Source organism: Artemia sp. Qi Xiang Cuo, chromosome 8 (genome assembly GCF_049724085.1).
Source record: "Artemia sp. Qi Xiang Cuo chromosome 8, ASM4972408v1, whole genome shotgun sequence".
Taxonomy (NCBI): Eukaryota; Metazoa; Arthropoda; class Branchiopoda; order Anostraca; family Artemiidae; genus Artemia; species Artemia sp. Qi Xiang Cuo.
The window spans coordinates 501,864-523,677 of record NC_142801.1 but is presented as its reverse complement, the minus strand read 5'-3'; the positions used below and the strand labels follow the sequence as shown (position 1 = coordinate 523,677).

The 21,814-nt window shown below is 37.7% G+C and overlaps 1 protein-coding gene across 1 annotated transcript in view; it reads left to right on the top strand.

Moving 5' to 3' along the window:
- Positions 1-446: 446 nt before the first annotated feature.
- LOC148949049 (uncharacterized) overlaps positions 447-21,814 on the top strand; it is a 28,298-nt gene continuing 6,930 nt past the window's right edge. Inside the window, 2 exon segments of the mRNA XM_089092808.1 lie at positions 447-474; positions 19,652-19,787. Of these exon segments, the coding sequence (XP_088948934.1) occupies positions 19,739-19,787 (49 nt within the window). The 5' untranslated portion in view covers positions 447-474; positions 19,652-19,738.

Here is a 21,814-nt window from a genome sequence, read left to right as displayed (position 1 = left end):
CCAAAAAGTAATATTCATTCAGATATAACATATTCATCGTATTTTTCCCAACTATTTAGATATGCAAGAATGTGTACTAATTACATCGATTTTAGAAATAGATGTATGTTACTTAGCAAGAAGCTAATCATAAGAGGTTTTTCCGCCAATAAACTTGCTTGGCAATTTAAAAAGCTTTGTTTTAAGTATAATCAGCTTTTACATAAGTATAATAAAAGTTATCAAGATATCTGGAATGATATTTTACGGAAACTTGTTGACGGAATTGGTTTATCTTCCCGGTTGTTGAGGGTGGGATTGCGACACTTGTGGTAAAGATTATGGTGGAATTTAATTCTTAGAATCTGAGTGAAAGTGAAATTGTTCCGGGTGGAGGACTAGTGTTATTTATTTGTTTGTATTTAAATCGGTTGAAGTTCGGCTCTCAGTGTTATTTGAAGGTTGGTTAAGAATGTTTGAAAAAAATTTTCTGGGGTATATATTTTTATTTTTTGGATATTTTGGATTTTGTTTATGTTTATTCCATTGGCGGAATCAATTTGTGGATGGAGGTGCAGTAAGATCGGTAAAAGCTCCATGTTCTGAAAAGGTAGGAGTACCACAAGGTTCAATTCTTGGACCACTACTATTTTTAATATACACCAATGACCTTCTGAACACTATCACCAATGATGGACTTGCTTTACTATTCGCAGACGACACAGCTAATTCTGTCACAAGTACAGAAGAATCATCCGTCAGAAAAAACCTCTGGTTTGGTCTAAAGAAACTATTGCAGTGATTTACCGACAACCTCATGGTGTTAAACTCTTCGAAAACCCATTTTATTATCTTCTCTCGAATTTCTCATGCCGTACCGTCGATTTCCCTAATATCTGTCCGTTTTAACGGAGAACTAGTTACCATTGCAAGGTAAGAGTCTGGCAAGTATCTAGGGCTAACGGTTGATGAAAATTTATCTTGGAAACTTCATCTTGATAGGCTAAGGATGCAGCTAGGAAGGAATGTGGGGTTACTGCGGTATCTAAAATTCCACCTCCCTGTCCCAGCTTTTAAGTCAGTTTACTAATCCATACTACTTTCTTATTTTAAGTAATTTCCGGTTGATTATTTAAATATTTTCAAATCTATAATTAACCACCATCAACTTCCTCAAACTCATTAACTTTTTACGTTAAAAGCGCTACGTCCTTCCCCATCGACCCTCCCTAACGAATCATCTAATAAGAGTCGTTATACATTTTTAAGAATATTTCGAGTTGAACTGGTCCTTACTACAAATTGTGTCCTTTTCAGACTAAAACAAATAAAAGAATTATTACCATTGGCTTTAAATTCTAGTAACTTCTCTTTAGTTTCTTTGGTCCATAATAATTATTGTTTAAGACGTTCAGCCAAGTTACCTTGCCCTAGAATCCGAACTGAAAGATCCAGATTTTCTCCTAAAAATTCAATAATAAAGTTCTGGAATATTTATGAAAGCAATATAGATTCGCGTTTTTCTATTCCAGTTTCTAAAGCTAAATTCAAACTATATCTAATAAGTAATTATAGATAACTATTCATTTATTTGAAGTCATGTTGGCCGGTGCAATTGTTGATTATTATTTAATTATGTGGTAATTTATTGATTTGAGGTGTGGGCGGTGGGTTCAGTGTGGTGTCTCATTTTCTTCCCAGTATATCTAGTGTATTATCATTTCTTTTCATCATTTGTTATTATTATTATTATTTCTTTTATTTTTTTTTAGGGTGCCTGTTTTCGAGTATAACTCACTGTGTAGGCACCCTCTGTAAATATTTTGTTTTCCATTGATTCATATTGTAAAAGTGTTATTTTGTCTTGTAGTGATTTATTGAGAAATTAAATGAACTTGAATGAACTTGGTGGCACTATATAGGGGTATGCCGGATTATGGCATGAGTAGAGATGGGGGCGCTACTCCGGGACGAACCACGTGGTTTATGGTTTTTGTCAGTGAGAATTTGAAAAACAGGAATTTTGTCACATTTATGGATGGTTTTATGATTTTTGTCAGTGAGAATGAAAAAACAGGAACTTTGTCACATTTATGTCTGTTTTCATGGATGGTTATCTGTGTAGGTCGATTTATTTGATGGTTTTATGGATTTTGTCAGTGAGAATGAAAAAACAGGAACTTTGTCACTTTCATGGACTATAGAGTCATTAGAGAGAACACGTGGTTAATGGGGTCAATGTTATTGTTGTTGTTTTGGGCACGCGATAGAGTCATAAGGGGAACACGTGGTTAATGGGGTCAATGTTGTTGTTGTTGTTTTGAGCACGCGATAGTCATTAGGGAGAACACGTGGTTAATGGGGTCAATGTTGTTGTTGTTGTTCAATGCAGATGTTATGAGTTTCCGGGAGATCGCGTGTTTCCAATATTTGTTGTTCAAGCCAAATGTTATGAGTTCCCGGGAAACAGTCAGATTGCGTGTTTCCAATATTTGTTGTTCAATGCAAATGATATGAGTTTCCGAGAGATCGCGTGTTTCCAATATTTGTTGTTCGAGCCAAATGTTATGAGTTCCCGGGAAACAGCTAATTAATGTCTGACAGATAACGTAAAGTTAATTAATGTCTTTGGATTTCGAACAGAAATGTTTCCGAGAAACAGCTAGATCACACATGATGTCATGATTGTTTGAATTGTCTCCGGCGCGAAGTTTATTAATGTCTGGAGTTCTTCCAGAAGAATCGTTTCCGAGCAAATGTTTTGATCTTAGCACGCGAAAAGGTTTCCAAATAATTGAAATAAGCCAGCGCAGGGATGCCAAACAAAAGAAACATGTTGAAATTCCGTTTGGGGATAATTTTGGCGAAACCGTTTTAGCTATTTTATGGAACTATTTCGACGAAACAGTTAGAGACATTATAAAATATGATTTTTGAAGAGATTTTAGAAGAGAATTTAATGGTGAAACTCTGTGGTACACAAGTTCCATTTGAACAGTGTTGTGAGATCCCACTACCCCAACCCCAAAGGGCACCAATCCCCCTAGCCCAACCCCAAAGGGTTCCAATCCCCCTACCTCAACCCCGAAGGAAGCCCCCGGTCCTCAAGGGTCCCCCCAAGCTCCCAAAGGGCCCCACACCCCCAAAGGCTCACCCCAGGCCCCCAAAGGCCCTCCCCCGGTCCCCAAAGGTCCACCGGGCTCCCAAAGGACCATTCGACCCTCAAGGGTCCCCCAGACCCCCAAAGGACCTCCACCAGTCCCCAAAGGTCCCCCGGACCCCTAAAGGCCCTCCCCGATCCTCAAAGGCCCCCCAGACACCCAAAAGGCCCCCTCGAACCCCCAAAAACCCTCCCCCGGTCCCCAAGGGTCCACCGGGCTCCCAAAGAGCCCCCGGACCCCCAAAGACTCCTGAGCCCCACATTATAATACTTTTTTAAGGCTTTATTATATCTTTTCAGAACATATTATTATTTTAGGGAATTATTTCGGCGAAACAGTTAGAGACATTTTAAAATATGATTTATGAAGAGATTTTAGAAGAGGATTTGAGGGTCAAAATCCGTGGTCCTTATAATACATAAGTTCCATTTGAATAGTGTTGTGAGTTCCTCTACCACAACCCCAAAGGGCTCCGATCCCCCTACCCCAACCCCAAAGGGGTCCGATCCCCCAACCCCAACCCCAAAGGGTTCCAATCCCCCATACCTCAACCCCGAAGGAAGCCCCCGGTCCTAAAGGGCCCCCCCAAGCTCCCAAAGAACACCCCGACCTCAAAGACTCCCCGGGCTCCCAAAGGCCCTTCCCCTGTCCCCAAAGGTCCACCGGGCTCCCAAAGGACCAATTGGCGCTCAAGGGCCCCCAGACCCCAAAAGGCCCTACCCGAGCCCCCAAAGTCCCACCCCCGTCCTCAAGGGCCCCCCCACCCCCCCCAACGCACTCTTCGGGCCTCCAAAGGTCCGTCCCCAGGCCCTAAAGGTCCACACGGCGCCCCAAAGTCCAGCCAAATCCTCCAGGGCCCCCGATCCCCCAACGCCGGTCCTGGGCCCCAAAGGCCCCACGGTCCCCAAAGGTCCCCCGGGCTCCCAAAAGACCACCCAATCCCAAAGGGCCCCCGGATCCCCAAAGGCTCCTGAGCCCCCCATTATAACACTTTTTAAGGCTTTATTATATCTTTTCTGAACAAGTTCCTTTCATAATGTCATTCCTAAACCCATTTTCCAACCTCAAAGAGTCACCTCCCCATTTCGTAAATACTTTCTTGAATTTTTAACATGGTATTTTTTTAACTTTTTTACGTATCTTAATATGACTGAACACAAAAAAAACTCACACACACACGCACAAAAACTTACACACACACACAAAAATTACACACACACACACACTAAAACTAACACACAAACGTCAAAACTTACACACACAAAAACTAACACACACACACACAAACTTACACACACACACACAAAATTACACACACACACACACACAAAAAACTTAAACACACAAAAACTTAAACACACACACACACACACACACAAACTTACACCCACACACAAAAGCTTAGACACACAAAAACTTACACCCACACGCAAAAACTTACATGCACACAAAAGCTTACATGCACACAAAAACTTACACACACACAAAAACTTACACACACGCACAAAAACTTACACACACACAAAAACTTACACACACACGAAAACTTACACACACAGACGAAAACTTACACACACACGCCAAAACTTACACACACACAAAAATTACACACACACACACACACAAAAACTTACACATGCACAAGAAAACTTACATGCACACAAAAACTTGCATGCGCACAAAAACTTACACACACACACAATTGGACAAAAAAAATTACGATATTTATGCACAGTTATGTCTAAGCAATAAATATCCTAAGCCTCAACCTTTTTATTCTTTAGAATAGTCCATCGCCATGAAAATTATACTTTCAGATTCAACATGTCAGAGAACAAACTTTCAGGCTCAGCATGTAAGAGAACCCTAAATGCTCATCTCAAAAAAGAGTTAAGTTAACCCTAAACGCTCAAAAAATTTCTCTGAAATTGCAATTTCAGGTTCAGCATGTAAGAGAACCCTAAATGCTAATCTCAAAAAAAGTAAGTTAACCCTAAACGCTTAAAGAATTTCGTCACAAAAGCTTACACACACACAAAAACTTACACACACACGCCAAAACTTACACACATAAAAACGTACACACACACACACACACACAAACTTACACACACACACACAAAAACTTACACCCACACACAAAAGCTTACACACACAAAAAATTACACACACACACAAAAACTTACACCCACACGCAAAAACTTACATGCACACAAAAACTTACATGCACACAAAAACTTACACACACTCTCTAAAAATTACACACACACACAAAAACTTACACACACCCACTAAAACTTACACACACACACACACACAAAAAAAAACTTACACACACGCACAAAACTTACACACACACACAAAAACTTACACACACACACACACGAAAACGTACACACACACATGAAAACTTACACACACACACACACGCCAAAACTTACACACACACAAAAAAACTTACACACACACACACACACACACAAAAACTTACACATGCATACTAAATCTAACATGAACACAAAAACTTACAAGCACACAAAAACTTACACACACACACAATTAGACAAAAAAATTACGATATTTATGCACAGTTATGTCTAAGCAATAAATATCTTAAGCCTCAACCGTTTTTATTCTTTAGAATAGTCCATCGCCATGAAAATTATACTTTCAGATTCAACATGTCAGGGAACAAACTTTCAGGTTCAGCATGTAAGAGAACCCTAAATACTCATCCCAAAAAAGGTAAGTTAACCCTAAACGCTCAAAGAATTTCTCTGAAATTACACTTTCAGGTTCAACATGTAAGAGAACCCTAAATGCTCATCCCAAAAAAAGGTAAGTTAACCCTAAACGCTTAAAGAATTTCGTCACGAAAACTTACACACACACATACACGAAAACATACATGCACATACGCCAAAACTTACATGCACACACACACACACACACAAACTTACACACACACAAAAAAAAATTACACCCACACACAAAATATTACACACGCAAAAAATTACACACACACACACAAAAACTTAAACTCACACGCAAAAACTTACATGCACACAAAACTTACATGCACACAAAAACTTACACACACACACAAAAACTTACGCACACACACAAAAAAACTTACACACACACAAAAAAAAACTTACACACACGCACAAAAACTTACACACACACACACAAAAACTAACACACACACGAAAACTTACACACACACACACGAAAACTTACACACACACGCCAAAACTTACACACACACAAAAACTTACACACACACACACACACACACACACACACACACACACACACACACACACACAAAAACTAACACAATCACATTAAAACTAACAAGCACACAAAAACTAACAAGCACACAAAAACTTACACACACAATTAGACAAAAAATTACGATGTTTATGCACAGTTATGTTTAAGCAATAAATATCTTAAGCCTCAACCTTTTTTATTCTTTAGAATAGTCCATCGACATGAAAATTATACTTTCAGATTCAACATGTCAGGGAACAAACTTTCAGGTTCAGCATGTAAGAGAACCCTAATTGCTCATCCCAAAAAAGAGGTAAGTTAACCCTAAACGCCCAAAGAATTTCTCTGAAATTACACTTTCAGGTTCAGCATGTAAGAGAACCCTAAATGCTCATCCCAAAAAAGGTAAGTTAACCCTAAACGCTTAAAGAATTTCGTCACAAAATCTTACACACACACAAAAACTTACACACACACGCCAAAACTTACACACACAAAAACGTACACACACACACACACACACACACACAAACTTACACACACACACACACACACAAAAACTTACACCCACACACAAAAGATAACACACACAAAAACTAACATAAACACACTCAAAAACTTACACACACAAAAACGTACACACACACACACACAAAAACTTACACACACACACGAAAACTCACACACACACACTAAAACTTACACACACGCCAAAACTTACACACACACAAAAACTTACACACACACACACACACACACACACACAGAAAAACTTACACAATCACACGAAAACTTACATGCACACAAAAACTTACATGCACATAAAAACTTACACAGACAATTAGACGAAAAATTATGATGTTTATGCACAGTTATGTTAAAGCAATAAATATCTTAAGCCTCAACCGTTTTTATTCTTTAGAATAGTTCATCGACATGAAAATTATTCTTTCAGATTCAACATGTCAGGGAACAAACTTTCAGGTTCAGCATGTAAGAGAACCCTAATTGCTCATCACAAAAAAGAGGTAAGTTAACCCTAAACGCCCAAAGAATTTCTCTGAAATCACACTTTCATGCTCAGTATTTAAGAAAACCCTAAATGCTAATCCCAAAAAAGGTATATTAAGCCTAAACGCTTAAAGAATTTCATCACAAAAACCTACACACACACAAAAAATTACACACACACGCCAAAACTTACACACACAAAAACGTCCTCACACACACACACACACACAAACTTATACACACACACAAAAACATACACCCACACACAAAAGCTAACACACACAAAAACTTACACACACACACACATACTTACAAACACACGCAAAAACTTAAATTCACACAAAAACTAACATTCACACAAAAAATTACACACACACACAAAAACTTACATACACACACAAAAACTTACACACACACACAAAAAAAAACTAAAAAACACGCACAAAAACTTACACACACACACAAAAACTAACACCCAGACTAAAACTTACACACACACACGAAATCTTAAACACAAACGCAAAAAACTACACACACACAAAAACTTACACACATACGCACGCACACAAAAACTTACACATTCACATGAAAACTTACATGCACACAAAAACTTACATGCACACAAAAACTTACATGCACACAAAAACTTACATGCACACAAAAACTTACACACACACACACAATTAGACAAAAAAATTACGATATTTATGCACAGTTATGTCTAAGCAATAAATATCTTAAGCCTCAACCGTTTTTATTCTTTAGAATAGTCCATCGCCATGTAAATTATACTTTCAGATTCAACATGTCAGGGAACAAACTTTCAGGTTCAGTATGTAAGAGAACCCTAAATACTCATCCCAAAAAAGGTAAGTTAACCCTAAACACTCAAAGAATTTCTCTTAAATTACACTTTCAGGTACAGCATGTAAGAGAACCCTAAATGCTCATCCCAAAAAAAAGGTAAGTTAACCCTAAACGCTTAAGGAATTTCGTCTCAAAACTTACACACACACACACGAAAACTTACACACACACGCCAAAACTTACACACGCAAAAACTTACACACACACACACGCAAAAAAACTTACACCCACACACAAAAGCTTACAAACGCAAAAACTTACACACACACAAAAACTTACACCCACACGCAAAAACTTACATGCACACAAAAACTTACACACACACACAAAAACTTACACACACACACATTAAACCTAAGGAAATTTATTTATTTGGAATCAGCGTATAAAGCCAAACATTTTCATGTATCTATAATAATATAATTCTGTTTTTTAGAGATATGGTTACTTTCAAACAAGTTGCACTTTACTCTCAAATTGTTTCCCAAAAACTGTTTAAAATTAAGGTTTTTTTAGGTGTTTTCGTTTTTCTTAATTGTTCGACCTGATAGGAATTCTACAACAGGATGGTCGTTGAAATTTATTAATTAATAAAGATTTTCTTTAAAAGAAATTAATGAAAAGTGTTTTGGGGGAGATGGGTTGATTGGCAGAAGGATCTATTAGGATAGTTATAGTGGAGGCAGAGTTGCTAGCGAAAAAACCGCGTGGATGAGTTGAAATAAAAAATATTAACAAGAAATGGCTGAAAAGTGTTTTGGGGGAGATGGGTTGATTGGCAGAAGGATTTATTAGCGAATTTATAGTGGAGGGTAAGTTGCTAGTGAAAAATCCAAGCTAATTGGACTTAAATTATTTCAAGAGATACCCGTTAGCACTATAAAGAGAAATGTGAGTCTTTCAGAGAACTTTCAGGAATGGTCTACAGGCTAATCAGTTCATGATAAAAATATAACCCCCCCACCTCCGGAATCCGGGGGCAGACCGCCGGATACGGGTGAGACCCGCACCACCCACGTCAGGTTAGATTAGGTTAGGTCACTTAACTTTTATAGGTTAACCAATATCAGTTTATGAAGCGCGCTACTTAACCTGATTCAACTTCTTAGTTAAAAGACTCAAACTTCTCTTTATAGTGCTAACGGGTATCTCTTGAAATAATTTAAGTCCATTTAGCTTGGATTTTTCACTAGCAACTTACCCTCCGCTATAACTTCGCTAATAAATCCTTCTGCCAATCAACCCATCTCCCCCAAAACACTTTTCAGCCATTTCTTGTTAATATTTTTTATTTCAACTCATCCACGCGGGTTTTTCGCTAGCAACTCTGCCTCCAGAATAACTTTCCTAATAGATCCTTCTGCCAATCAATCTATCTCCCCCCAAAACACTTTTCAGTCATTTTTTGTAAAGAAAATCTTGAGTCATTAAGAAATTTCAACAACTATCCTGTTTCAGAATTCCTATCAAGTCGAATAATAAAGCAAAAACGAAAACAGCTAAAAAAAAACCTAAATTTTAAACAATTTTTGGGAAACAAGTTGAAATTAAAGTGCAACTGGTCCGAAAGTAACCATAACTCTAAAAAACAGAATTTTAGTAATTATAGATACATGAAAATGATTGGCTTTATACGCAGATTCCAAATACATAAATTTCCTTAGGTTTAATGTGTGTGTGTGTAAGTTTTTGTGTGTGTGTGTAAGTTTTTGTGTTTTTGTGTGCATGTAAGTTTTTGTGTGCATGTAAGTTTTTGCGTGTGGGTGCAAGTTTTTGTGTGTGTGTGTGTAAGTTTTTGCGTGTGTAAGCTTTTGTGTGTGGGTGTAAGTTTTTTTGTGTGTGTGTAAGTTTGTGTGTGTGTGTGTGTGTAAGTTTTTGTGTGTGTAATTTTTGGCGTGTGTGTGTAAGTTTTCGTGTGTGTGTGTGTAAGTTTTGAGACGAAATTCCTTAAGCGTTTAGGGTTAACTTACCTTTTTTTAGGATGAGCATTTAGGGTTCTCTTACATGCTGAACCTGAAAGTTTAATTTCAGAGAAATTCTTTGAGCGTTTAGGGTTAACTTACCTTTTTTGGGATGAGTATTTAGGGTTCTCTTACATGCTGAACCTGAAAGTTTGTTCCCTGACATGTTGAATCTGAAAGTATAATTTTCATGGCGATGGACTATTCTAAAGAACAAAAACGGTTGAGGCTTAAGATATTTATTGCTTAGATATAACTGTGCATAAATATCGTAATTTTTTTGTCTAATTGTGTGTGTGTAAGTTTTTGTGTGCATGTAAGTTTTTGTGTGCATGTAAGTTTTCGTGTGCATGTGTAAGTTTTTGTGTGTGTGTATGTGTGTGTAAGTTTTTGTGTGTGTGTAAGTTTTGGCGTGTGTGTGTAAGTTTTCGTGTGTGTGAGTAAGTTTTCGTGTGTGTGTAAGTTTTTGTGTGTGTGTGTAAGTTTTTGTGCGTGTGTGTAAGTTTTTTTAGTGTGTGTGTGTGTGTGTGTGTAAGTTTTTGTGTGTGTGTGTGTAAGTTTTTGTTTGTGTGTTATTTTTTGTGTGCTTGTAAGTTTTTGTGTGCATGTAAGTTTTTGAGTGTGTGTGTAAGTATGTGTGTGTGTGTGTGTAAGTTTTTGTGTGTGTAATCTTGTGTTTGTGTGTGTAAGTTTTTGTTTGTGTGTGTAAGTTTGTGTGTTTGTGTGTGTGTGTGTGTACGTTTTTGTGTGTGTAAGTTTTGGCGTGTGTGTGTAATTTTTTTTGTGTGTAAGCTTTTGTGACGAAATTCTTTAAGCGTTTAGGGTTAACTTACCTTTTTTTGGGATGAGCATTTAGGGTTCTCTTACATGCTGAACCTGAAAGTGTAATTTCAGAGAAATTCTTTGAGCGTTTAGGGTTAACTTACCTCTTTTTTGGGATGAGCATTTATGGTTCTCTTACATGCTGAACATGAAAGTTTGTTCCCTGACATGTTGAATCTGAAAGTATAATTTTCATGAGGATGGACTATTCTACAGAATAAAAACGGTTGAGGCTTAAGATATTTATTGCTTAAACATAACTGTGCATAAACATCATAATTTTTTGTCTAATTGTGTGTGTAAGTTTTTGTGTGCATGTAATTGTTCGTGTGCATGTAAGTTTTCGTGCGCATGTGTAAGTTTGTGTGTGTGTGTTTGTGTGTGTGTGTGTGTTTGTTTGTGTGTGTGTGTGTGTGTGTGTGTGTGTGTAAGTTTTTGTGTGTGTGTAAGTTTTCGTGTGTGTGTGTTAGTGTTAGTGTGTGTGTGTTAGTTTTTGTGTGTGTGTGTGTAAGTTATTGTGTGTGTTAGTTTTTGCGTGTGTTTGTGTTAGTTTTTTTGAGTTTAAGACTTTGTGTGTGTCTGTAAGTTTTTGTGTGTGTGTGTGTGTAAGTTTTTGTGTGTGTGTGTGTGTGTGTGTGTACGTTTTTGTGTGTGTAAGTTTTGGCCGGTGTGTGTAAGTTTTTGTGTTTGGTAAGCTTTTGTGACGAAATTCTTTAAGCGTTTAGGGTTAACTTACCTTTTTTGGGATGAGCATTTAGGGTTCTCTTACATGCTGAACCTGAAAGTGTAATTTCAGAGAAATTCTTTGGGCGTTTAGGGTTAACTTACCTCTTTTGGGATGAGCAATTAGGGTTCTCTTACATGCTGAACCTGAAAGTTTGTTCCCTGACATGTTGAATCTGAAAGTATAATTTTCATGTCGATGGACTATTCTAAAGAATAAAAACGGTTGAGGCTTAAGATATTTATTGCTTAAAAATAACTGTGCATAAACATCGTAATTTTTTGTCTAATTGTGTGTGTAAGTTTTTGTGTGCATGTAAGTTTTTGTGTGCATGTAAGTTTTCGTGTGCATGTGTAAGTTTTTTTTTTTGGTGTGTGTGTTTGTGTGTGTGTGTGTGTGTGTGTGTGTGTGTGTGTGTGTTTGTTTTTGTGTGTGTGTCATTGTTGGGGTGTGTGTGTAAGTTTTAGTGTGTGTGTGTGTAAGTTTTCGTGTGTGTGTAAGTTTTTGTGTTTGTGTGTGTAAGTTTTTGTGAGTGTGTGTTAGTGTGTGTGTGTGTGTGTGTTAGTTTTTTTGTGTGTGTGTGTAAGTGTTTTTGTGTGTGTGTAAGTTTTTGTGTGCATGTAAGTTTTTGTGTGCATATAAGTTTTTGCGTGTGTGTGTTAGTTTTTGTGTGTGTGTGTAAGTTTTTGCGTGTGTAAGCATTTGTGTGTGGGTGTAAGTTTTTTTTGTGTGTGTGTTAGTTGGTGTGTGTAAGTTTGTGTGTGTGTAAGTTTTTGTGTGTGTGTGTAAGTTTTCGTGTGTGTGTGTGTGTAAGTTTTGTGACGAAATTCTTTAAGCGTTTAGGGTTAACTTACCTTTTTTTGGGATGAGCATTTAGGGTTCTCTTACATGTTGAACCTGAAAATGTAATTTCAGAGAAATTCTTTGAGCGTTTAGGGTTAACTTACCTTTTTTGGGATGAGTATTTAGGGTTCTCTTACATGCTGAACCTGAAAGTGTAATTTCAGAGAAATTCTTTGAGCGTTTAGGGTTAACTTACCTTTTTTGGGATTAGTATTTAGAGTTCTCTTGCATCCTGAACCTGAAAGTTTGTTCCCTGACATGTTGAATCTGAAAGAATAATTTTCATGGCGATGGACTATTCTAAAGAATAAAAACGGTTGAGGCTTAAGATATTTATTGCTTAGACATAACTGTGCATAAATATCGTAATTTTTTTGTCTAATTGTGTGTGTGTGTAAGTTTTTGTGTATATTTAAGTTTTTGTCTGCATGTAAGTTTTAGTGTGCATGTGTAAGTTTTTGTGTGTGTGTTATTGTTTGTGTGTGTGTGTAATTTTTCGTGTGTGTGTGTAAGTTTTCGTGTGTGTGTGTGTGTGTAAGTTTTTGTGTGTGTGTGTAAGTTTTTGTGTGTGTGTGTAAGTTTTTGTGTGTGTGTGCGTGTGTAAGTTTTTTTGTCTGAGTGTAAGTTTTTGTGTGTTAGTGTAAGTTTTTGTGTGTGTGTGTAATTTTTTGTGTGCATGTAAGTTTTTGTGTGCATGTAAGTTTTTGCGTGTGGGTGTTAGTTTTTGTGTGTGTGTGTAAGTTTTTGTGTTTGTAAGCTTTTGTGTGTGGGTGTCAGTTTTTGTGTGTGTGTGTGTGTAAGTTTGTGTGTGTGTGTGTGTACGTTTTTGTTTATGTAAGTTTTGGCGTGTGTTTGTAATTTTTTGTGTGTTTTTAAGCTTTTGTGACGAATTTCTTTGAGAGTTTCGGGTTAACATACCTTTTTTGGGATTAGCATTTAGGGTTCTCTTACATGCTGAACCTGAAATTGTAATTTCAGAGAAATTCTTTGAGTGTTTAGGGTTAACTTACCTCTTTTTTGGGATGAGCAGTTAGGGTTCTCTTACATGCTGAGCCTGAAAGTTTGTTCCCTGACATGCTGAATCTGAAAGTATAATTTTCATGGCGATGGACTATTCTAAAGAATACAAACGGTTGAGGCTTAAGATATTTATTGCTTAGACATAACTGTGCATAAATATCGTAATTTTTTTTTGTCTAATTGTGTGTGTGTGTGTAAGTTTTTGTGTGCATGTAAGTTTTTGTGTGCATGTAAGTTTTCGTGTGCATGTGTAAGTTTTTGTGTGTGTGTGTGTTTGTTTGTGTAATTTTTGTGTGTGTGTAAGTTTTGGCGTGTGTGTGTAATTTTTCGTGTGTGAGTGTAAGTTTTAGTGTGTGTGTTATTTTTTGTGTGTGTGTGTGTCAGTTTTTGTGCGAGTGTGTTAGTTTGTGTGTGTGTGTTAGTTTTTGTGTGAATGTAAGTTTTTGTGTGCATGTAAGTTTTTGAGTGTGGGTGTAAGTTTTTGTGTGTGTGTGTAAGTTTTTGTGTGTCTAAGCTTGTGTGTGTGTGTGTTAGTTTGTGTGTGTGTGTGTGTGTGTGTGTGTGTGTAATTTTTAGTGTGTGTTAGTTTTTTTTTTGTGTGTGTGTGTGTAAGTTTTTTTTGTGTGTGTGTGTGTGTATGTTTGTGTGTGTGTGTGTAAGTTTTTGTTTGTGTAAGTTTTGGAGTGTGTGTGTAAGTTTTAGTGTGTGTGTGTGTGTTAGTTTTGTGTGTGTGTGTGTGTGTAAGTTTTTGTGCGTGTGTGTGTGAGTTTTTTTGTGTTCATGTCATTTTAAGATACGTAAAAAAGTTAAAAAAATTCCATGTTAAAAAATTCAAGAAAGTATTTACGAAATGGGGAGGTGACTCTTTGAGGTTGGAAAATGGGTTTAGGAATGACATTATGAAAGGAACTTGTTCAGAAAAGATATAATAAAGCCTTAAAAAAAGTATTATAATGGGGGGCTTAGGATTCTTTGGGGATCCGGGGCCCTTTGGGATTGGGTGGTCTTTTGGGAGCCCGGGGGACCTTTGGGGACCGGGGGGACTTTGGGGCCCAGGGAAGGCGTTTAGGGATCCAGGGCCCTTGAGGATTGGGTGTTCTTTTGGGAGCCCAGTGGACCTTTGGGGACCGGGGGAGGACCTTGGGGGGCCGGGGGAGCGCCTTGGGGGGGCGGAGGGGGCCCTGGCGGCCCGGGGTGGGCCTTTGGGGGCTCGGGTAGGGCCTTTTGGGGTCTGGGGGGGCCTTGAGCGCCAATTGGTCCTTTGGGAGCCCGGTGGACCTTTGGGGACAGGGGAAGAGCCTTTGGGAGCCCGGGGAGTCTTTGGGGTCGGGGGGTTCTTTGGGAGCTTGGGGGGGGCCCTTGAGGACCGGGGGCTTCCTTCGGGGTTGAGGTATGGGGGATTGGAACCCTTTGGGGTTGGGGTAGGGGGATCGGAACCCTTTGGGGTTGGGGTAGGGGGATCGGAGCCCTTTGGGATTGTGGTAGAGGACCTCACAACACTATTCAAATGGAACTTGTGTATTATAACGACCACGGAGTTTGACCCTCAAATCCTCTTCTAAAATCTCTTCATAAATCATATTTTAAAATGTCTCTAACTGTTTCGCCTGAAATAATTCCATAAAATAATAATTTTTTCTTAAAAGATATAATAAAGCCTTAAAAAAGTATTATAAGGTGGGGCTCAGGAGTGTTTGGGGGTCCGGGGGCCCTTTGGGAGCCCGGTGGACCTTTGGGGACCGGGGGAGGGTTTTTGGGGGTTCGGGGGGGGCCTTTTGGGTGTCTGGGGGGCCTTTGAGGATCGGGGAGGGCCTTTGGGGGTCCGGGGGACCTTTGGGGACTGGGGGAGGGCCTTTGGGGGTCTGGGGGACCCTTGAGGGTCGAATGGTCCTTTGGTAGCCTGGTGGACCTTTGGGGACCGGGGGAGAACCTTTGGGGGCCCGGGGAGAGCCTTTGGGGGTGTGGGGGCCCTTTGGGAGCTTGGGGGAACCCTTGAGGACCGGGGGCTTCCTTCGGGGTTGAGGTAGGGGGATTGGAACCCTTTGGGGTGGGGGTCGGGGCCTTGGTGCCCTTTGGGGTTGGGGTAGTGGGATCTCACAACACTGTTCAAATGGAACTTGTGTATTATAACGACCACAGAGTTTCACCATTAAATTCTCTTCTAAAATCTCTTCATAAATCATATTTTATAATGTCTCTAACTGTTTCGTCGAAATAGTTCCATAAAATAGCTAAAACGGTTTCGCCAAAATTATCCCTAAATGGAATTTCAACATGTTCCTTTTGTTTGGCATCCCTGCGCTAGCTTATTTCAATTATTTGGAAACCTTTTCGCGCGCTAAGATCAAAACATTTGCTCGGAAACAATTCTTCTGGAAGAACTCCAGACATTAATAAACTTCGCGCCGGAGACAATTCAAACAATCATGACATCATGTGTGATCTAACTGTTTCTCGGAAACATTTTTGTTCGAAATCCAAAGACATTAATTAACTTTACGTTATCTGTCAGACATTAATTAACTGTTTCCCGGGAACTCATAACATTTGGCTCGAACAACAAATATTGGAAACACGCGATCTCTCGGAAACTCATATCATTTGCATTGAACAACATATATTGGAAACACGCGATCTGACTGTTTCCCGGGAACTCGTAACATTTGGCTCAAACAACAAATATTGGAAACACGCGATCTCTCGGAAACTCATAACATCTGCATTGAACAACAACACCAACATTGACCCCATTAACCACGTGTTCTCCCTAATGACTCTATCGCGTGCTCAAAACAACAACAACAACATTGACCCCATTAACCACGTGTTCCCCTTATGACTCTATCGCGTGCCCAAAACAACAACAATAACATTGACCATATTAACCACGTGTTCTCTCTAATGACTCTATAGTCCATGAAAGTGACAAAGTTCCTGTTTTTTCATTCTCACTGACAAAATCCATAAAACCATCCATAAATGTGACAAAATTCCTGTTTTTCAAATTCTCACTGACAAAAACCATAAACCACGTGGTTCGTCCCGGAGTAGCGCCCCCATCTCTACTGGCATGGCGCGCTCAAATTGCCTGGGTAATGAAATTTAAGCGCCGAAACCCATTTAGGCAATGAGTTTTCATCTGACGAGCCCCGATATATGGTGATCACCTTGGGAATATAATGTTTTTGTAGATTTAAGGTGCTATAGCTTGGTTTTGAAACATTGACGTATGCTTATTGATGCTGATTTTGCTCTATTTTGGACTTGAGTTTCGGATTGTCGGATTGGTTATACTGTTTTATCCTGGGGAACTGGATGGATGAGTAGGGTCTAGAACTTGTTCAAGTGCTCATTTATTTCAGTTACTAAAGTAGGATGACAGTTTTTTTTTTTTTTTTTTTTTTTTTTTTTTTTTTTTGCCAGGTGATTACCGTAATACACTATATGTATATTAAACTGACAATTCACGGTCGTTGGGTTTTTTTTTCTCGGTAAAGTGCAAATTATATTCTGGTCTTGAGAAGGCATGGGGTTTGTCAGCCCTACTCATGTTAATTGAGTTCGTTTTGAGTTTGACTCAGTTATTCATTGTAATTTCTGTTCGTTTTCAATTTTATTTATTTATTGATGGGGATTTGTAGTAGTTTCATGCTTGGGAGGTTATTTGACTTTATTTCTGCTCATTGTTGGTTTAGTGGAGCTCTTTACTTTTCTTTGAAAAACTTGTTTTGTGGAAAAAGTTTTTTTTTAATTAATACCCAGTTGTCTGTATAATTAATACAAGTTGTTTTTATGAGGGGAAGCTAATCTGCAACTTTACTGATTAGACTATGAGACAGTAGTAGCGTACAAATATTGCCTTTTGGGTCAATTGATCATCTCGCTTATCGTTTCCTGGAAGTTCAAAATTAATATACTCAGTCATTCCTGAGTTACGCCCTTTTGACAGCTTGTATAGGGCCTACACATAACGTGTTGTGATTTAGTTCAAGACTACCCTCAACCTTCTCTAAAAGGCTTATCTGAATGACCTTGGTCTTTTGGGAAAGTAACTGTCAAATATAAACGTCTATTTCAAATTTGCCTGGTTGTTACTTTAAATTTGACTCCATAATGATTAAAAAAAAAAAAAAACTTAAAGGTACATCGCCAGGAGTTAACTGGTATTATGTATTATTAAATAAAAAAAACAAGTTTTTTTAACTGAAAGTAAGGAACGACGTTAAAACTTAAAACGAACAGAAATTATTCCGTATATGAAGGGGGCTGTCCCCTCCTCAACGCCTCGCTCTTTACGCTAAAGTTTTTTTATTGTTTAAAAAAATAGAGTTGTGAGAAAGTCAACCTTTAGCGTAAAGAGCGAGGCGTTGAGGAGGGGACAGCCCCTTCATATACGGAATAATTTCTGTTCGTTTTAAGTTTTAACGTCGTTCCTTACTTTCAGTTAAAAAAACTTGTTTTTTTTATTTAATTTTTGAACGTTTTTGAATTAATGCAGGTTTTGATTTTGGCTCACCGTACATGAATAATTAAAACAAAATTTGCATATTATATTGTTAAATGGCTTTCTCGAAACTTGTTTAATTTTATTTACGAACGTTTTTATTAGTAATAAATATAAGTAACTTAGAATTAACTTACGTAACGAACTTCTATATTCATAAATTTTTAACACGTATATTAGGGGGTTCGCCACCTAGTCAATACCCTGCTCTTTAAACTATAGTTCGAATTTTTTTTTCCAGTTCTTTAAAAATGACCTCTTAATCACAATCAGTTGATCAGTTGAAAAACTTGTTTTTTTATTTAATTCCTGATCTTTTTCTTTAATAATGCTGGGAAATCCGGCGCCCCTTCATAGCAATGTCCCTTCCCCCATGAAAACTTCCTTCATAGAAAGATCCTCCCATATAACCCCCGACCCTCTCCTTCCCCCACCTACCAGAAAAAATCTCCTCTGAAAAAGGCTGTATACTTCCCAATAACCAATACTATATGTTAACATTGAGTAAAGTTCATAACTTTCAGCCCTCCTCCTGGGGACTTTGGGGGATCAAGTCATCCTAAAATACAATTTTATCATATTTTCGACCATGCTGAATAAAATGGCTATCTCAAAATTTTGATAGGGTGACTTTGGGAAAAAAATGATCTTGGGTGGGGGCCTAGTTGCCCTCCATTTTTTTTGGTCAATTAAAAAGTGAAATAGAAATTTGAATTTCCATTCCCATGAAACCACCCACAATATTCAAGGACCACTGGGTTGGTACGATTACCCCTGGGGAAAAAAAACAAAAAAAAAAACAAATAAACACGCATCCGTGCTCTTTCTTCTGGCAAAAAAGGGACAATTCCACATTTTTGTAGATAGGTGATTGAAACATCTACAGTAGGTTTCTCTGATTCGCTGAATATGATGGTGTGATTTTCCTTAAGGTTCTATAACTTTTAGGGGGTCTTTCCCCCTTTTTCGGAAATCAGCCAAATTTTCTCAGGCACGTAACTTCTGATAGGTAAGATTAAACTTAATGAAACTTATATATTTGAAATCAAAATTAAAATCTGATTCTTTTGATGTATCTATTGGTATCAAAAACCCGTTTTTTAGAGTTTCGGTTACCATTGAGCCGGGTCGCTCCTTACTTACAGTTCGTTACCACGAACTGTTTGATAGGTGCCGGGGACAGACCGAGTCCACGGGAAGTGATTAATCGTACTTTTTAGCCCCAGCCTGCATCCCTTTGCAGTTTCACCATAAAGGAGCCCTTCCACAATTGCCACTAATTTCATATTTCCAAATGATAGCTCAACTACCAAAAACACAAAACAAATAAATAAATACAAACAAAAACCGTTGAAGATATAGGAAATAAAAACCATAAGAAATGTTGTTATAATAAGAAATGGAAATAGGAAATATTAATTGGCTACAATACTAAAGTTTACAAATGGAGGAAATGTCTGATTTTTTGTCTATCTAATTTCAGGTCTTCTGCAAGGAATAGGTCTACTTCTGATACACTGTTATTCCCTGGCTATTAATACTAGTTTCAATCTTATTCTTAGCTCCCTCAATGGCGGAAGGGGACCAGCATATTTCTAGTATTTCAACTTCTCATGCAGGTTTGTAATAGAAGTATTCATTCCATTATGCATTAAACTTCTATTATTATACCATTTAAGTATTCATTCCATTTTTCACTTGATGTTCATCCTGTCCTACCTAAAATGGAAGTGCAAGGGTTCCAGCCTTTGTTATTCACTCCCAAAGATTTAACCACGATTTGGTACTTGTCAATTATATAATACGCACTCGAGAACTTGTATCGCGAAGATGAGACAATACACGATTTTCTATACCAGACAATACCTTTGGCTCGTTTGGAAACTAAATTATAGTTATATTTAAGTTACTTATTTAGTTGGTATTTTGGTTAGGTTAGGTTACGTATTTATTATAATGTACTCTGGGCCCTTTCCATAATTCTTTGCGGTAGTTTTCATAATTTTTGTTGCTAAAATATTGTATTTCATTACAGTTTGTTTTATTTCATTAGCATTCGCCAAACTTCACTTCTCGAGTGCTTATCATATAAGAGACAAGTACCAGTGGTTTCTGTAGAAGTACCTAATAAGATCCGGGTCTTAGCCTTCCTCCCCCTCTCAAACCCCTTTAGCAGGTTTAATGTTGTTTGAACTTTACCGAAAACGATATATATGAAGTACAGGATGGTTCTTATTTGTCATTAAATAAAAAAAGCAAGTTTTTTTAAACTGAAAGTAAGGAACGACGTTAGAACTTAAAACGAACAGAAATTGTTCCCTATATGAAAGGTGCTCTCCCCTCCTCAATGCCTCGCTCTTTATGCTAAAGTTTTTTATTTAAAAAAAAAATTAAGTTTTGAGAAAGTCAAACTTTAGCGTAAAAAGCGAGGCGTTGAGGAGGGGACAGCCCCTTTCATATACGGAATAATTTCTGTTCGTTTTAAGATTTAACGTCGTTCCTGACTTTCAGTTAAAAAAAAACTTGTTTTTTTATTTAATTTTTGAACGTTTTTGACTTAATGTAGGATTTGATTTTGGCTCACCGTACATGAATAATTACAGCAAAGTCGTACATATTAATTCATATTATGAATTAATATGTAATTATTCATATTAATGTGAATAATTACAAAGTTGTACATGTCTTAATCCGTTTTTGAAAACTTAATTTGAATTGCTTATTGGTGAGAATCGGAATTATATTTCCTTTTAGATATGTCAGTGTTAAAAAAAAAGACAGGAAAAATTACTGAAAAAGTTATGTTTGGGTCTCGCCCATGGACGTTACCGGGGAAGGACCAAGGGGCAATTGTTCCCCCTTGGACACAGGAACATGTGATAAATTTCTAAAAAATTGAATATGAGAAATTTTCCCAATTAAGTCCTGATAAACACATAGCCCCCCCCTTGAAAAATTACCTAGTTGCGCTCTAAGCAAGGCGTACCCAGAGGGGTGGTTACCCGGAGGGGGGGTTGAACCCCTCCTGAAATGTTTTATTGACTCGTAAAAACGCAACAAAAATGGATATAAACAAATTTTGTATGCGTTTCTTGAGTTTTTTTCGTGTAATTTCAGTTCATATTAATTTTACTTTTATTTGGTTAAATGGCTTTCTCGAAACTTGTTTAATTTTATTTACTAACGTTTTTATTAGTAATAAATATACGTAACTTATGAATTAACTTACGTAACGAACTTCTATATTCATATATTTTTAATACGTATATTGGGGGGTTCGCCCCCTAGTCAATACCTTGCTCATTAAGCTATTGTTCAAATTTTGTTCCAATTCTTTAACAATGACCCCTTAATCACAAAGGCCTTTAATTAGAATAAATAGCTCTTATGAAAGTACTAAACAAAATATTTGGCTTAAAGAGCGAGGTATTGACTAGGGGGTGAACCCAATCATATACGTAACATTTTTGTTCGTTTTAAGTTTTGATGTTGCTCCTTACTTTCAGTTGAAAGACTTGTTTTTTTTATGTAATTTCTGATCTTTTTTTAAATAATGCTGGGAAATCCGGTGCCCCCTTTATGGCAATGTTCCTTCCCCTATGAAAGTTTCCTCCATGGAAAAATCCTCCCACATAAGCCCCCACCC